Raw genomic sequence first — 16,033 nt, 5'->3', positions numbered from 1 at the left:
ATCGTTTACAATAGCGAGCTGTAATGGACGACGTTGGTCAATGGGGCTTCGGGGCTCTTCTCAAACTCACCCCTGCCGAGATAAGCTACCTTGGCTGATACATATGCCGCTGTTTGCCTATAAAACTCACTCGTTCCCCTAAACAATGACCGCACAAAGAGTGAGAGGGTAAGATACGAGAAATAGTGCGATCTAAGGGAGAAAGAACGCCGTGTATGTAAACCCGAAGGAGAGTAAAAACGAAGAAGACAAGAAGAGAAGAAGAATAAAAAAAGAGAAAAAAAAAATAAAATAAAATAAACAAAGGGAACAGAAATAAGGACTAACAGACTCTAGAAATCCTTCCATCCGTATATGTTTCCGTCCAAAATTGCAGGGTGTACTTCTTAAAGAGTAAATACTTCAAAGATGAACAAAGAAAGGAATACAAACCATTCGAGGTTGTCCAGCCGCAACATGAATTGCCACGCTTCCCTATCCCAAGCAATCCCAATATACCCAGCGAGCTACCCTCGTTGAAAGTTTCCCTCATCTAATCTATGTGACAGACGGCGTCGCTTCTCTAGGCAGCTCCGTACATAAGCCCGTAGTGACGGTGTTCGAGTGTCACGATGAAGTAAAATGCTCAGTGTCTACTGGAGCCGCTATGTGTCGCATGCCCTGCCACATTTGTCGCATGTGTCGGAGTCGCTAGCGCATTTCCCGCATGTCCAGAAGGCCGCTTTCTCAAGAACACAGCCGTCACGTTCCATGACTTGGCCCTCTCAAGGTCCCATATTGATATCTCTGGAAGGTCGACCGGGTCACTCGATGGTCGTACCAGTTCGGCAGCCCTCAGGACTTGGCCACGGAGAGAGTCCCGAAGAGAGCTCATGCGGGCCAAGTATGCGATCCTCGACTCCTTTGGTTCGCGTGGGTGCTCGTGGTACATGCCTTGTAACTTATAGGCAGCAGTCCACGGCCCTCCCCACGTCCCCGCGGGCCGACCTGGGGTGTAGTCTCCCCCCGCGTCGTCTATTGCCACGCCTTCTATAAGCTTCATGTCGGTAAATCTGCGTACGAGCAACCAATCGCTGATCTCGGAAAAGCCGCGTCGATCCGCCAGCTCGATGCCGTTCTTAACAACGGTCACGCCATCCACCACTACGGTATAGGCAATCCTGGCACCGCGTTCCATCAGTAACTTGACCGACTGCAGTCTTCCCCTCGAACATGCCGCCATCAGCGCCGTCCCCTCCACTGAGCCTTCCAAGTTCACATCAGCCCCATTTTTGACGAGGACGTCGATGGCGTCAAACGTGTCGCGGTATACCGCATTGCACAACGCGCTGACGAACCGCTTCGGCGTCGCGTTGATCATCTTAGCAATCTTGTCCTTGGGCAGGCGTCGAAACAGCCTCTTGAGGATGACAACCGCGTTGCCTCGATTTAACTCAATGACAAGCGAGAAGAACCCCTTGTTAAGCTCCCGAAGCCTGGTCATGTCGAACGAGCCATTCAGCACAAAGCCTAGCATATCATAATTGAGTATCATGTCATCGATGGGCATGTATTCCGCCTTATCCCGCTTATACGGGCTCAGGCCAAGACTGAGCAGGTAGTGGATGATGGCTGGGTTCTTTGTACGTTCTCCTGCGATATTCAAGAGGCTCATGCCATCTGGATCAGTAACGTGGATATCCGCCCCCTCCTTCACCAGCATTTGCGAGATTTCAAGGTTCCCGGCCTCCACGGCAGCCATGAGGGGCGTAGACCCTTGTCCATGGAACCGATTCATGTCCGCACCATGCCTAATCAGAAGCTGAACGCCTGCGTCAAAATTGTTCCGCACCGCTATATGAAGAGGCCGATTAAGGTCTTCGTCCTCGACATTAGGGTCGGCACCAAGGCGAAGAAGTGTTTTCATAACTTCTTCGTTTCCTAGGCTGGCAGCAATATGGAGGGGCGTGTATCCCGGCACAGATATTTCGGGAATATCGTTGGTAGTAACTGCCTGATTGAGTACGTGCTGGACCATCTGCTCCGTCAGCCCTTTGAGCAACTCGGGGTCCTTCTCTACACCTAACATAGGGTCCATGCCGCCGAAGCGGAACCGTTGTCTATAGGCGATAGGCTGAGACCTAATGTGGTCGACAATAAGCGACACCGCGGCAGAGTTATTTGCTCTAGCGGCCGTATGGATGGGCGACATGGACGCGCTCGTCCAATCGATATTTTCTCGCAAGTATGCCACGAGCATGGTGGGCAGACAAGGGTTGGTGAGCTTCGGTTTTTCGCATATCATGTTGAGAGCATTAAAGCCCAGTTGGCGATAACGGCGATAGTGCCCCGGACACGATCCGATAAAGCCCCTGCACCCCTTGCTTAATAGCCACTGGACGATTGCCGGCTTCATCTCTCGGATGGCGAGGATCATTGGCGTACAGCCTTCGCATTTGAGTGGACTCGTTTCCAATTCCTCGATCGATGTCACCGCCAGTAAATTTTGACACTGCAAAAGATCCCCGGATCTGATTACTGACTCGATTGTCTCGCCTATTAGACGCGCTCGAAGTGGTCTTGCCTCTGACATCGGCCCGACTTGCGGGCTCGGCCTCAGAGGCCCAATGTTCGCAAACAGTTTAATAATGTCTCCAAAGCCAATCCTCAACGCATACATGAACGGCGTCATGAACTCGTTATCCTCCAGGTTGCTGTTCTGTGGCTCAAGTTCGAGGAGCATCTTGACCGTCTGCGCCTGGCTGCCCCTCACGGCAGTGTGAAGGGGGGTGCTGCCGTCCCTGGTGCGGGCTTTCAAATCAGCACCGTGCTGATGAAGGACACGGATACACGAGCTGGAACCACTGATTGCAGCAAAGTGGACTGGGCGGCGTAGATCTTCTTGAATCGGGGCGTTAATGTCAAGCTTAAAGTGGAGAAGATAGAACTGTAAGACAACATCGTGTCCGTTAAACGCGGCGAGATGGAGTGCGTTGCAATTAGACGCGGTGGTCGTCACTCGCGCCCCGCCAGGGTGGATAAGAGTGAAATGTGATATACATGTCCGGGACCAGTTGAAATTTACCGAACGGAGAGCCTTGATCTTCTCGAGAATCGGAGTGCACCCGCGGGAAGCTGCGGCGAGTGCTGCATCCATGCCTTCTTTTGTCAGTAGGCTAGGGTCGGCGCCTTTGTTGAGCAGGATGAGCGCGGCGTCGACCTGTCTCTCCAGAATATAAGCCACAAGATTTGGGGTCTTTTTCCACCGTATGAGGTTTGGATCTGCGCCCCTGTCCAGGAGTGCTGTTAGTTTTTGGTCGCGCTGGTGGACGCCCGGAGCTGCCAGCAAGTGGATTACGCCCTGGGACGAGGAGGGATCCAACTCGTCTAGCCTTGAGGGATCCGCGTGCTCTAGAAGCTTTTCGAATGTATACTTCGAGGTTCGGGTACCTGGAATACAAGCAGTTTCTAGGGCCGTTCGCCGATCGCGCGTATTGTTAGCAGGCCGTTCGTGAACAGAAACACCCTTCTTCAGAAGCACGTCAATGAGATCGCCGGCGTTCGATAGGACGGCAGTGTTAAGGAGGCTTAGGGCGGCTGATGACTGGACAAATGATTCTAGGTGCGTGGTCTCTGCCAATAAGACGTCGTAGAGTTGGCTGAGCGTAGTTGGGTGCCATATATTGGTGATGTAGGCAGAGCATTCTCTGAAAAGAGGGATTCCTGACGTGCCCGTTTCTTCTTCATATGCCAGTAAAGCCTTTCCCCTTGCAAGACACTGGATTGCCGTGGTGATAACTTCCACAGCGTAACTGGGCTCTTGTCTTGAGGCCCATCTTGCCACGATATGTAGACAGAACCGCCTCCAGAGCCCATCCCCCACATGATCCTTCGACGATAAGACTCCGGGTGTTGCGAGCAGGAGGCGAAATGCTCTGTCATCTAACATTGAAAACGATGGATGCGTGGATGCGTCGGTGGGCTGAGGTCTGTTCTTGGGTGCTTTGGCGGTCGGATTGAAGTTCAAGAACATAGTCTCGACGGGCGTAAGCTTGTCTGAAAGCCTTTGTACTGGGGCATTGGGGCAGGCATCGCGAAGCAGTTGAACCACGGCAAGAGAAGCGGAAAAGTTTAGGTGATGTAGGGGACCGCTTCCGTCGGAATCTAGTTGGTTAGTATCGACTCCCAAATCAAGCAGGGATTTTATAAGTTGCTCATTTCCCCATTGGGCCGCGTAATGAAGAAGGGGAGTAGGAGATTTCAGACAGTCCGCATCCCCATGCACAACCTCGCAGAGAAATAGAGCTGCCTCGAGCCCCTGCTCAGCTCCCTTAGATTCCCCCTTAGAAAAGACGTCGATGGTCTTGACTGCCTCCGCAAGGGGTGTGAAGCCATCACGACTAGCAGTCCTCAAGTTTTCTCTCATGTTAGGATCCTCGCGAGACAGCCATCTCAAAGTAGCAACATCGAAGTTTTTAGCGGCAAAATGCCAACAGTTAAGGCCATCAACATCGCGTGCTAAGGTGCTCGCACCATATTTTACCAAAAGACGGAAGAGGCCGACTTCCTCGCAGAGCATCAAAGCTGTGCGGTTCTTCTTGTCAACTGCCTCCACATCCGCCCCAGACTTGAGTAACATCTCGACGATTTCTAAGGCATCAATGCCGCCGCCTTCGACGGCCAGATGTAATATAGTGCCCCCATCCGCCTTTTCAGGTGGGGTAGACTTTGGGTTATAAGAAATGTCTGCCCGCCATCTCGGGTCTTGGACCAGTCGGCGTACAATAGAACTATTACCGTCCTGAATATGGCTTCGGACTTCATCCTCGAAGAGTTCATCAGTTATGTTGTCGGCAAGCCATACATATTCCGGGCGGGAGCATTTGAGGCCCAAACGCTGAGAAAGTTTGAACGCTCCATCGAAAAGAGAAACACAATCTAAGTGAGAGAACCTATTGCGAGGCAGGTGTGTATATGACGTAGGTAATATACGATCCATGAGGAGAACTAGCACCTCGTTCATATAGACGTAATCGCGCTCCGAGGAACACAGCTCATAAAGGGTCGCGAACGGTTCCCAGAGAGGACCGGGCTGGACCAAGTTGATGAACTCTTCGCTGAAACTACCACAGCGCGTAAGGATCTTTAAGAATAGCTCAGAGTCTCTTAATCTTAGGCACACTAGGAATGCGAGGTGCTCAGGGGGCGTAGGAGGCGGCGTCTTATAGCTCCAAAGCCACCTAGAGGTGCCATCGTATCCGGCATCAAGGCAGAGACGAAGGAGGCGAGCCTGGTCGACACTATGTGGAGGCTCGTTGATGCGCTCCCAAACAGTCATGTGGGAGTTCGCGAGCAGGGCAGAAGGGCCCAATAACGCGCTATAGAAGAGTTTAGACGGGTCGAAGGTAAGTGACCCTCTGTAATGACCGGTGAGGAACTCTCGGCAAAGCTCCGTAAGGCCTAGCGAAGCGGCCACATAAAGCGGCAAGGCCTCGTCTTGTTTAGAAAGCTGAACCAGAGAGGCGAATGGCTGGCTGCTCAGCGGTGCATCACCGAAACACTTGGGCCACGACTGCCGAGAATATTCTAATAACCACTGGATGGAATTTGCCCGAGGGGGCTCCTGAGGGGGCAAGCCAAGGAGGAGGAGCACGGATCTTCTGAGTGTTTCTGATTGCCACTCATGGTTCACCGTCACCGACACCCATGCCACAGCAGCTACCATGTAATCCGGATTGGTCTTATTTCTGACATCAATCATTGTGATTTCTGCATGATAGGACGGAGATGGAAACCGGTCATGGATGGGTAGGTTGAGCTGATCGAGGAGCCTCAGAGTAGCTTTTAATGGATCCTCATTGGAAGGAGGGCCCGAAGCTGAGTCGGGTGAGGTGGAGCCCTCGGGAGACACGACGCTCTTGATGGATGCATCCTGAGAGACTGCGCGGTGAAGACTATACAGATCGAGGCATGAACAGGCCTTACGTAGGCGAGCTGTTAGGCGTTGTAGATCTGTGCGGGCAGCTCGGATGCGAGGAAGGGTAAGAGCGGGGCTCTGGTTGGCGGTTTTCTGGGGAACGACATCTCCGTTGGCTCCCACGCCATTTTCCTGGTTCCCTCTCCATGAAACAGCGGCAGCACTTCTTAGATTCTCCAATTTCCGAACGCAGTTATCGAGGTAATAAAAGTCAGATGTCCAGTTCTGCTGGGTAGTGGACGGTTGAGGTAGAGCCGTGAGGGTGTCCGAGACAAACTGTGCTGATTGGCAAACACCATAGAGCTCATTCACTCTCGCGATCAACCCCGGTAGCTCGGCCCTTATCTCAGAGGTGTTGGGAACCTGTGTCAACCAGAAAAGGAGACTCGTCAACTCCTTTACGGTAGACGTGGCAGCAGGAGGGACCAGTGCAAGATGACTAGAAAGATTGTTCATCATATCCGGCGCCAGCCGGGACAGGCAACTTTAAGCTCCTAATCAGGCGAGGCAATTTGATGATTTCGATGCAATGACGTAGCAATAGAGGGCAAGTTGGTAAGGGGAGAATGGTGGAATAGAATGAACAAATTGATGCTGTTCAGATAGGGTCCATATCACTCCTGGTAAAGTGGGAAAGCATCGCAGCAATCATCCAAATGCGGAGATATAGCGGTCGGGATGTATTTCACCGAATATCGAATGAGGCAGCGGTCGGGAATAATCGCCACCAAGCGCCGTAGCCTATAGGTATGAAATGCGCAGGTCTTCGATAACCAACATGAAGGGAGGAACAAAAACAAGCAGAGCGTAAGTGTCAGGAAGCGGCGATGGACAAACTGCTTGCCTTGAGAATGAATGGCAAGGCTGCGGGTCGGGCCACGCGACCCATGTGGGATGTACAAGTACACGGACAAGTACATCGATGTGTCCCATAATACCAACTGATTCTGTATTTGCAATGTCGCCTGAGGCGAAGTACCTGCGTATTGGTTAGTACTTGTACAACTGTACTGGCCCCTGACAGCTCCTCTTTTCAGCACAGCCACCCAACGCTGCGCTTTTCAATATTTGTTGTTGTGTTCTCCCCTGTGCTTTTTTCTCTCTTTTTCTTTTTTCCTTTGCCCCGTATTTTTCAAATAGAGGGTGCCTCATCAGAGACGTCTGTCAATGACGTCCCAGGACCCAGGAAGCTTGGCTTCATGCCTGAGACCCAAGCCCGGCGACATCCTCGCGTACTGAAGAGCCTGACGCATCAGTGATCAATATTATTGACCAATGAAAATCGGTGCAGTTGAGGCTGCTTCTATTCTAGAACTTCGTACGTGTCACAATAGAGAGGTCGACACTATGAGTTACGTACTGAACTCGTCGACGATCTTGTCCATCCGAGAGGCGAGGCAACATTGAAGCTCCTCTCCTTCGCAGCGCACTACTTAGAATTTACCCCAGCGGGTGGGCATGCAGGCTGCCATCGATGATCCAGCTTAGCAAGCAGAGGCGGGCCTGTTGCCCATGCATACCAACCCGAGCTTTTGACCATGTGGGCCTGGCAAACTAGGCTGGCCCGGCCCGCCAGCCAAGCAAGCGTTTTTGGGCGGCGTGTCACGAAGTAGAACAAGCACATTATCTTCGTAGACGAGAGGACAACTTGAACCGCGAGTCTCATTGCCTCGTTCTTCTCGCTCAATCAATGATCCTCATTAATGGCCACCCATCACCGTCCCAATACTTTTGTACGACTACACCTATGAAACCGGTCAAATCATGAGTCCTGCGGCCAACCGTCTCCGACTATCCTATCTGGCCTCAGGGCTAGGCTTTGAGATGTCCCAAGTATCGAGTGCTTTGACCGTTCGAGGAGATCCTACTCGGACACTATGCGCATCACCGCTTGTTTCCCGGCAGCCTGGTGCCAGGCCGGTGTGATAGTGGAAACAAATCTTCAGACATCGGATGCAACTCACAATGCCCCGGGCCGATCTACTGCAAGGCTTTGGAGACGATGCCTGCACGAGCAACATATTGATGTCGATTTTCCTGTTTTAGGTTTCTTTCTTCGCAACAGAGGCTAAAGAGAAGAGGGGGTTAAAGAAAGAGGAAGGAAATCGAAGTTAGACGAAAAACAAGCCAAAGCCCAAACTAGCAGCATGGCATTTCTCCCAAGGTTTTTACCATAAGTGTCTAGCTGTGCGATGCCCAAGCCGAGGGGCGGCAGTTAATAGTTGGGCATCAGATGGTGCAATGGCAAATCCACCTGCAGGGCTCGCAAGTCAAAGTCACATTCAGTGTATGTCCACGGGCCGGCACTGCACTTCGGAGATCTTGGTCCGAGCCTGGAGGTAGATATCCATATCGCAAGGAACATGTCTACAAAGCAAGAATCATATCGAGAGCTTGAACCGCAAGCAGGCTCTACTCCCGATCTCGGTGTTAGTCGGTGAAAACCTGGTCCCCTGCACGTGCTGCCTCGCTTGTGTGGAGGCGTCGGTCTTGGTTTGCACATTTGTGCAGGGAGGAGCGTGGGTGGCAACGGGGCGACAACAGGTGCGAGGCCATTGGAAGCGCAAAGCCTTGTCGGTGATGCGAATCGTAAATGAGCAAGGAACAGGGGAGAATATATTCCATCTTCATCCTTCAAAACGTTGCCTCAGGCTTTAGGTTGTTTCAACTTGGCAAGGGCACCGGAGATTTGATGCTTCACCACCACTTCTCCCATAGAAAATGTTCTTTCTAGAAGACGAGCTGGGCCTTTTTGCCCGGCTTTCCTCGCTCATCTCATCCCCCATCCCCCCACTGCTTCTGCGCAAATTTCGAACAGTTTGCATCCATCTTGTCGTTCAACCCCACGATTCAGATCAATAGAAAATTAATCATAGGTCCATTCCCGGCAAGTCCACGCGGACGCGTGCAAGGTCGCCCGGCCCGCCTCCGCCGCTGCCGGGCACCAGATACCAAACAATCAGTGCTATTGCTGTCGCTAAGAGGACAGCGATAAGCAAACCGGCGGGCCAGAACCTGCCCAACACGGCCATGCTTGTTAAGGTAGCAAAGATTCCTCCCGCAGGTGTGAATGCCCCATACATATAGGATTGGAATAAAGCCGCAATGGAGCCTTTGCACCTTGGTTAGCGCGATACTCGGAAAAAAAATAATAAAAAATAATAATAAAAAAAAAGGAGGGGGGAGAGGAAAGGGAAGAGAGAAGAGAGGAGAGAGGAGAGAGCGAGCGTGGAATCCTCACCTCCTATGATACCCCCTCGTCCGAATCCTACTCCAAGGATCAGTATACACAGCACGATAAATGTAACAAGCCATGCAATGGCAGCTGTCTTAATATCTATGCCACTGGGTGTTAGCCGTCTCCATGCAAAGATCGAATCACTGGAGCCTTTCCGTTTGTTCTCCCTGAAATGAACACGTACCTGGCTCAGAAAGCCAGCCCTTGATCTTGGCCCATACTTCGCCGAACAAAGCAATCGCCGGATCATACCATTCAGAAGAGTGGACGAGCAGGAACGCTTGCCGATTTGCGAAAGTATAATCCACGACTGCCATGCCTAGAGATTTCGAAAATGAAGATTGTGACGCGTGTTCGATGCTTGTTGTGATTCCGATCGGGCAGCCGTCGCCCTCATCAACCTGTTCACTAATGCGTAATGTGCAGTCCAATGTTGAGGCACTTTATTAGGTTGGTTACACAACAGAACAGACAACAGGACAAGCACCAGCCACTACTGTTTCGAGTCACTGCGGGGGACTTGAGACATCCTCCTTGGTTACACACTACAGCAATAAAACCAGGAAATACTTGTGCGTGAGGCCTAACGGGAGAAGCTCCAAGGATTCCGTCCTCGGTGGATTACGGGAAGTTACAGCGTCGACAGAGCGCAGATCATGAGAAGATGAAGACATATCGGTCCAGCCTTGGACGATATGACGCCCGATCCCATCTAACTCGGGCTATATAAGACTAGTCATTGCATGAGTTCGATTTTAAGGCGAACAGAAATCGCAACAGCGCGTGCTCTCAACGTTTCGGGGTGGGGCCATCGACATCCGACTCGCCAACAACGCAGATGAACCCCGCTCGGAGTTCTCGTCGAACTTTGTAAGTTTCGAGGAAACCAATAACGCATCTAGCCAAGACAGATGGTGTAGATTCCGTAAATTTGCAATTGGGAATCGAGACCAGATCATCCCCCAACAACGTCTGCTGCTAGCCCACGTCCTCCATTCCTGCAATACCCAGTTTGCTGCTCTCTCGCTATTCTAGCTCTAGTTCGATTTGGGCTCTCCGGTTCTTGTTCCGGACTTGGCGCCGGGAATCTCCGTGTCGTCGGCCTCGGCCATCTGCGGAGAACATCGCCATGCAACGGCAAGAAACCCATCTTAGATACCGGTCCTGCCACTGGGTATGGCCTCCAAAAAATTTGTGTTTGTACAAGCTATCCGTTGTCTGTGCATTGACTGATTAGATTGGAAACCGCAGTGTCCTCGCAGCCATCGAGAATCTGCATCAGCCCGCTTTCGTTGAGGCGACTGAAGTCCGTAGTCTTATGGCCACCTCCTCCGTTTGCGCCGTTGTGGAAAAGCCTGGGACAAAGTCTCCGACTCCAACTCTCTATTTCCTTGCGGCGGGTAGACAGCTGTCATCGATTCTGATATGTTTGATGTAGGTATGTCCTCCCTTAGCCTCAGCTCAATAAAGATAAGCCACAGCGTTACCCTTACCCCCCCCTTTGCCCCGTCGTTTTACACATCCGGATGCCTCCCGTCCCAATCCCCCTGAGGCCACCGGTGACACCAGGCGGCTTGCATGTCTGCCACTTCAGTTTGCCACACCCGCGGCCGTGTGTTAAAAGACAAGGGTCTGTTTCTGAAGTGTAGGTGCGCGTCGTGGTAATTCTAAGAATGGAGATCTATCCCACTACGACGGAGGATGCTTTGAGTGTTCTAACTTGATGTCTCTCATGGTGGGTTGGGAGTATCAAGCATGAGGCGGGCGGTCCAAGCCACATGGGAGTGTATGGGCTTCGTGAGTGAAGTCGAGTCGATCGAAGGGTCCGAAAGGTATCCGAAGAATCATGATATCCGTGAAATAGCTTACGCCAACTAGACATCTAACGACCCTATTGATATTGATATAGGTAGATGCTAGCCCACGCCGGCTTGCGTCCAATCATCGTTACTGAAGGCCACACCAACGAGTCCTGGCATCAGACTCGCTGTCATTATTCCTATTGTACCTACATCATGTAGCCTCCGTAGTAATCATCGTGTGCACCTGCATGCCCATCATACCCCTTGCCTCACGTAACTTTAAATCGGCCCCCTCCCCCCCCCCCCCCCCCCCAACCCCAAAACAAACCGCAGCTGGTCTCAAGAACCAGCCTTCAATGAACCTTTGGTACGTATTCGAGGCGGGCATGTTCGCGGCGCACGCACTGGCCGCCTTCTGACTTTTATACATGTGCTGACCATCCTTCTCATCCGAAAAAGGCAAAAAGGTTGCGAGTAATTCTGTGGTTCCACCCCCGGACCGCACGGATTCTCGAGCTGAACCGACACGATGTGACCAGGGCTCATATTAATCAGCCATGGAGGATGCAGAGTGTGGCACCTTCCATTCTCATGACCGAGGACTTGCGGCCTTCTGCAAGGCAAGATTATAAAAAGCCCCTGACCTGCCGAAAATGTCCGTGATCTGGCAAGGGGTAGGCTCTCTTGAAAACGAGTTCATCTCGGTGGGGGTTACCGTGAGGGAAGATATCTCACCTGGCTCTTTTTAATTGCTTGATTCTCTGAGGGTGAGGCTTCCGTTTCTCTCGCCAGATGGAGGCCAAGCCGCGGTTATGTGAGCCTACAATGTGACCACGAGTTCAACCCATGGTTACCAGACCATCGCTCACAAACACACCCCAAGTGTCTGCCCGAAGGCCGCCCCTCATCGGGATGGAGAGATAACTCCCAATACCTCAGGATGCAATCTACAATAGTCCAGGGCATCCAAACCTTGAAATTCATTGATTAACCTTGCTTCTACGGTCTCTATCTGTTTCGGTGCTTTCTCAACCACCACTCCTATAATTGCCCACAATTGCCGTTTCTACACGGGGAAAGCTTAAGAGAAGAAAAAGAAGGGGCGATTACCATCGAGGGCTTCCTATTTCCGACCCTCTCTTTCATTTCAGAGCATACAGGAGAGAAAATGAAAACGTACGGAGTCGAACATAATGTATACCGCCGATGGAAGGTAGACTTAGCTGACTTCGAAGGACTGGGGACAGCGGATTATTTATGGTAATGACTATTTTAACTATATATATCTGTAGAAAATACCTTGGTATCAAATTCTGCTAGTGACAAAAGAAAGAAAACTGGCTGGACTGCCATCTGGTATTATACAAAAGGAAAATCGCCGACCCCATGCCAAAAAAAGGACCAAGATCCATCCTCCACTAGATAGATCCTACCAAACCTTTCAAGAAAGAGAAACAAAAACTATAAATCTACCTGACACCTTTCTTTTCTTGCGCTGTTCAAAAAAGATAAAAAAAGAAGAAAAAAAAAAAAAAAAAAAAAAAAAAAAAAAAAGCCCTCTAAAACTCCATCTTCAAAGCGACGGAAGCAAAACCAGCATGACCCAAGCAGGCTTCCCCTCCCCATCCTTCAGCGGCGTCCAGAAGGTACTGAGAACCGTCCTCCTAGCCCCAGCCACGCTCCCCTGATCCTCACTACCCCATCCCAAACCGCCCATCAAGTTGCCTTTCCGCGGTGCAGCAGGGGCGGCGACTCTTATATCCGCCACGGCCTGCCTTCCATCAAGGAGGACGGTCTCGCGCACAGATGTCCTGAACGCCTTGGTGATGGACACGCAGTTCGCCTGCTCGGCGAGCACCGTGAAGATATCCTTGTTGTGGATGGCCTCGGCGGCGAGTCCGAGGTTAAGGAGGTCGAGAGCGGCTTGAGTTGCGAATGTGATGGCGAGCTTGGGGGACGTGAAGCCGGGGGTGTTCTTTAGGAGGATGAAGCGGCTGTAAGGAGTGGAAGGTAGTCCTCGAGGGGGGTCTGAGACGAGGTTCTCCGTCAAGGGTGGAAGGGCGCCATCGACCTGGTTGCCATTTATGGTGGAGTAGGCCGTGTCGGGGCGTTGCAGCTGCTGGTTTTGCGTTTGTTGTGAGGATGTGGACGTCTCGGAGTTTTTGCGGAAGGATCGGAAGAAAGGCTTGCGAGTAGACTTGCTCCGTGAAACGTTCTCGCCTCTGCCGCGTGCGCCCTCGTAGTCGGATTCCTGAGATGTGCTACCACGGCGGTCATACGGCCCTCTCCTCTCGACCGACCTCTCAGAGGCAGTGTCCGAGGGCACGGGGTTCGAGTTGATAATTTGAATGATGTCGTCGGAGTTTCGGATACAGTTCGATACATTGATGTAGCCGTGCAAGTAGTACCTCACCTTGCCCCCAGGAGCTGGGATAGGGCAAATGTAACTAAAGTTCCAGAACGGTGTCCCATCGTCTAGATGATTAATTAGGAGTTCGATGCACTCCTCGTCCCTGGACAGAACCTCCCGGATCCTGAACACACCGGCCAGATCCGTGAGCGGGCCCTGTAAGAAGCTAGTGTTTCGGTGGAGAACCTGCTCCCTCCTCCTACCAGTCAACCTGAGAAACTCGTCCGACACGAACTCGATGGGGGCTCCTTCGAGAGCCACATCCGTGATGCAGAAAGCGCCTCCTAATCCGGGAAACTCGGCCTCACGGAGACATTTATCGGACACTAGGGCCCGAGAGGTGGCGAGCGAGAGTTGATGCTTGACGAAGGAAGGGTAGACGTCGCGGACGAGACGCTGCTCGATGCAGGTCTTGGACTCGAGGAAGAGGTTCTCGAGGCCCGGGAGGATTGACCCCGTTACGTGCTTGATGTCGGTGTTGAGGGATTTGGAGAGGGGGCCTGGAAGGTGGATGGGGGAGGCGGCGGAGACCATGGTGAAGTTGGTGGAGATGGTTGCGAGGAGGGTTGTTAGTTGGTCGACGGATCTGGAGTACTCTTGCACCTAGTAAATTATTAGCTAAAATGCCAGAATGATATGTGATATATGGAGGATCTAAGGTGGAACGGTCGGCATCATGACATCTACCACATGGCGGAATCACCATCTGAACCTAATATTTACAACTTACCTTCAGAAGATAGCCCATGTTCTCGCCGCATCCTTTCATCTGGGCATACTTCAATAACCGATGAGCAGCAGACGGATTGTTCATGACCATATGAAACACCTCCTGGCCAAAATAATCCGGGATAGGCAGCGCCGACTCCGGCGCTCCATAGTCGGCCAGCAAACTCCGCCGATACCCTTTCCTAGACAACTTTTCTCCACTGCTTCCCCCTTGCCAGTTCACCGGCGCAAATAACGGGGACCTCGGAGACCTCGGAGAACCATCGGGGTTGTAATCCGTATACTGCCGGAGAGCATCCTCGTTGGTGTGGTGCGAGAGGCCGGAATTGCTACGCAGACGCTGGGATAGTCTGGCCGCGTTGTTCTTCCGAATAGAGGCGGCCTTGGGGGTTGGCGGAGGTGAGAGAATGATGGGTGGCCTTGGCTTGGATGTCGTCGTGACGTCGAAGTTCTCTGGTGTTGGCAGAGCGGCGGAACTTCGACGGCGGCCGTAGTCGTCGTAGGGAGGGGTTATGGGAGTGGCGACGGTGGGCATGGTGAAAGAGTATAGCAAAGGCGATGAAGAATCTTCCGTTCCTTGTTACGAATCCCACCTATACCGAACCGAAAGTTCTTGCATCAAAGGAATGTACCGTATGCCCCAAGGAATGTATAAAGTATAGAAGAAAAGAAAAGAAAGAAGAGAAAAAGAAAGCAAGGCCTCAGAGCTTGACCTGTCGAGTTTCGCTGCCGGGTATAAGAAAGAGGATATATGAAGAGAAAGGAATCATGCAAAAGAGGGAGGAGAAACGGCAAGGCGGAATGTAATTCGCATTAGCATGCCTCGACTGCAACCGGTGCCACGCGGGCGTGTGGATACGATTCCATGCAAGGGGAAAGGGAAGGAATGCTGGAACGCATTAAAAAGAAGGGGGGGGGGGGGGGGGGGGGGGGGGGGGGAGGAGGAGGAGGAGGAGGAGAATAGAGCGGATGTATAACGCTATGGAGCTACGAGATGGTGAGCTGACTATTCCCTTACGAAGGCGAAGGCGTTTTTGCGAAAGAGGACCTACCAGTCTCCAAAGAGGTAATACCTGCGATAGAGGCACGGCGCGGCCGAGGACGAGCGTTTGCTACGGAATTTCGCCGCCGGGTCAGAGAGCTGTTTATGGCTTTGACGGCGTGTGAATCAGAGGGTGCCCGATCACAACGGGAAAAGTATGAGGACGAAGTATGGAAGAGCGGGGTGGCTCTCTTCTTTCTCCTTTCCTTCCTTCCGTGCCCTCGACTTGGGCTAAGCCAGAAAAGGTGCAAGGTGCGGGCGGATGAGGTCGGTCGATGGCGATATCTTCGCCACGGTTGTCCCAGGACCAAGGAGGCAGCTGTGGAACGGACGGGGTTTATAGACACCGATATTATTGGGCGCCGAGGATCATGACACCCACCCCTTTTTGATGTTTTGCGCCAGCATTTGGATTCCAAGGATGTTCCCCTCTCATGGCTAGCGGGTACGAATACAACTTTAAAACATGAAGAGAGGTCCGGAAGGGCAGGGGAGGCCGTTCCAGAGCGCCGGCTACAGAGTTCGGTGCCAAGGAAGTTGGTTACTTGGCATGTACGCGAGCACAGAGATGAGATGGGTGGACGGTTGCTTTCTAGACCAGAGTTCGGGATGTACTGCAGGCGTACTCGACGGACGAAGTCCGACAGTGGCTCGGAAACCTATAAAGTCGTAGCGTAGTGTATTAGGGATTGATCTGACCCCAGTCTGGCCACGACGTACTTTGCAATTTACATGCTCCATACTTCGTCCTTGAGTTGGTGGTGTGGAGAAACCATTCCCGATGAGGCATTGTCCATGTGTCGTACGAAGCAGACTCGGCCTCAGTTGGGCTTGGTGCGATACGTTGGGACACATC

At 52.1% G+C, this 16,033-nt stretch overlaps 1 protein-coding gene and 1 pseudogene across 1 annotated transcript; both read right to left on the bottom strand.

Moving 5' to 3' along the window:
• Positions 1-625: 625 nt before the first annotated feature.
• Positions 626-6,415, bottom strand: SAPIO_CDS8395 (annotated as a pseudogene; the record flags this gene model as incomplete).
• Positions 6,416-12,569: 6,154 nt separating this feature from the next.
• Positions 12,570-14,670, bottom strand: SAPIO_CDS8394 (uncharacterized protein; the record flags this gene model as incomplete). The annotated part of the gene is made up of 2 exons (XM_016790037.1): positions 12,570-14,009; positions 14,137-14,670. The coding sequence occupies 2 exons, from the start codon at positions 14,668-14,670 to the stop codon at positions 12,570-12,572; spliced, it is 1,974 nt and encodes a 657-aa protein (XP_016640300.1).
• Between the last annotated feature and the right edge of the window lie 1,363 nt (positions 14,671-16,033).

This window comes from Scedosporium apiospermum, assembly GCF_000732125.1.
Source record: "Scedosporium apiospermum strain IHEM 14462 chromosome Unknown SEQ_SAPIO_0121, whole genome shotgun sequence".
In the NCBI taxonomy this organism is placed as follows: Eukaryota; Fungi; Ascomycota; class Sordariomycetes; order Microascales; family Microascaceae; genus Scedosporium; species Scedosporium apiospermum.
Note: the sequence above shows the minus strand (reverse complement) of the source record. Positions and strands in the feature narration are given on the sequence as shown.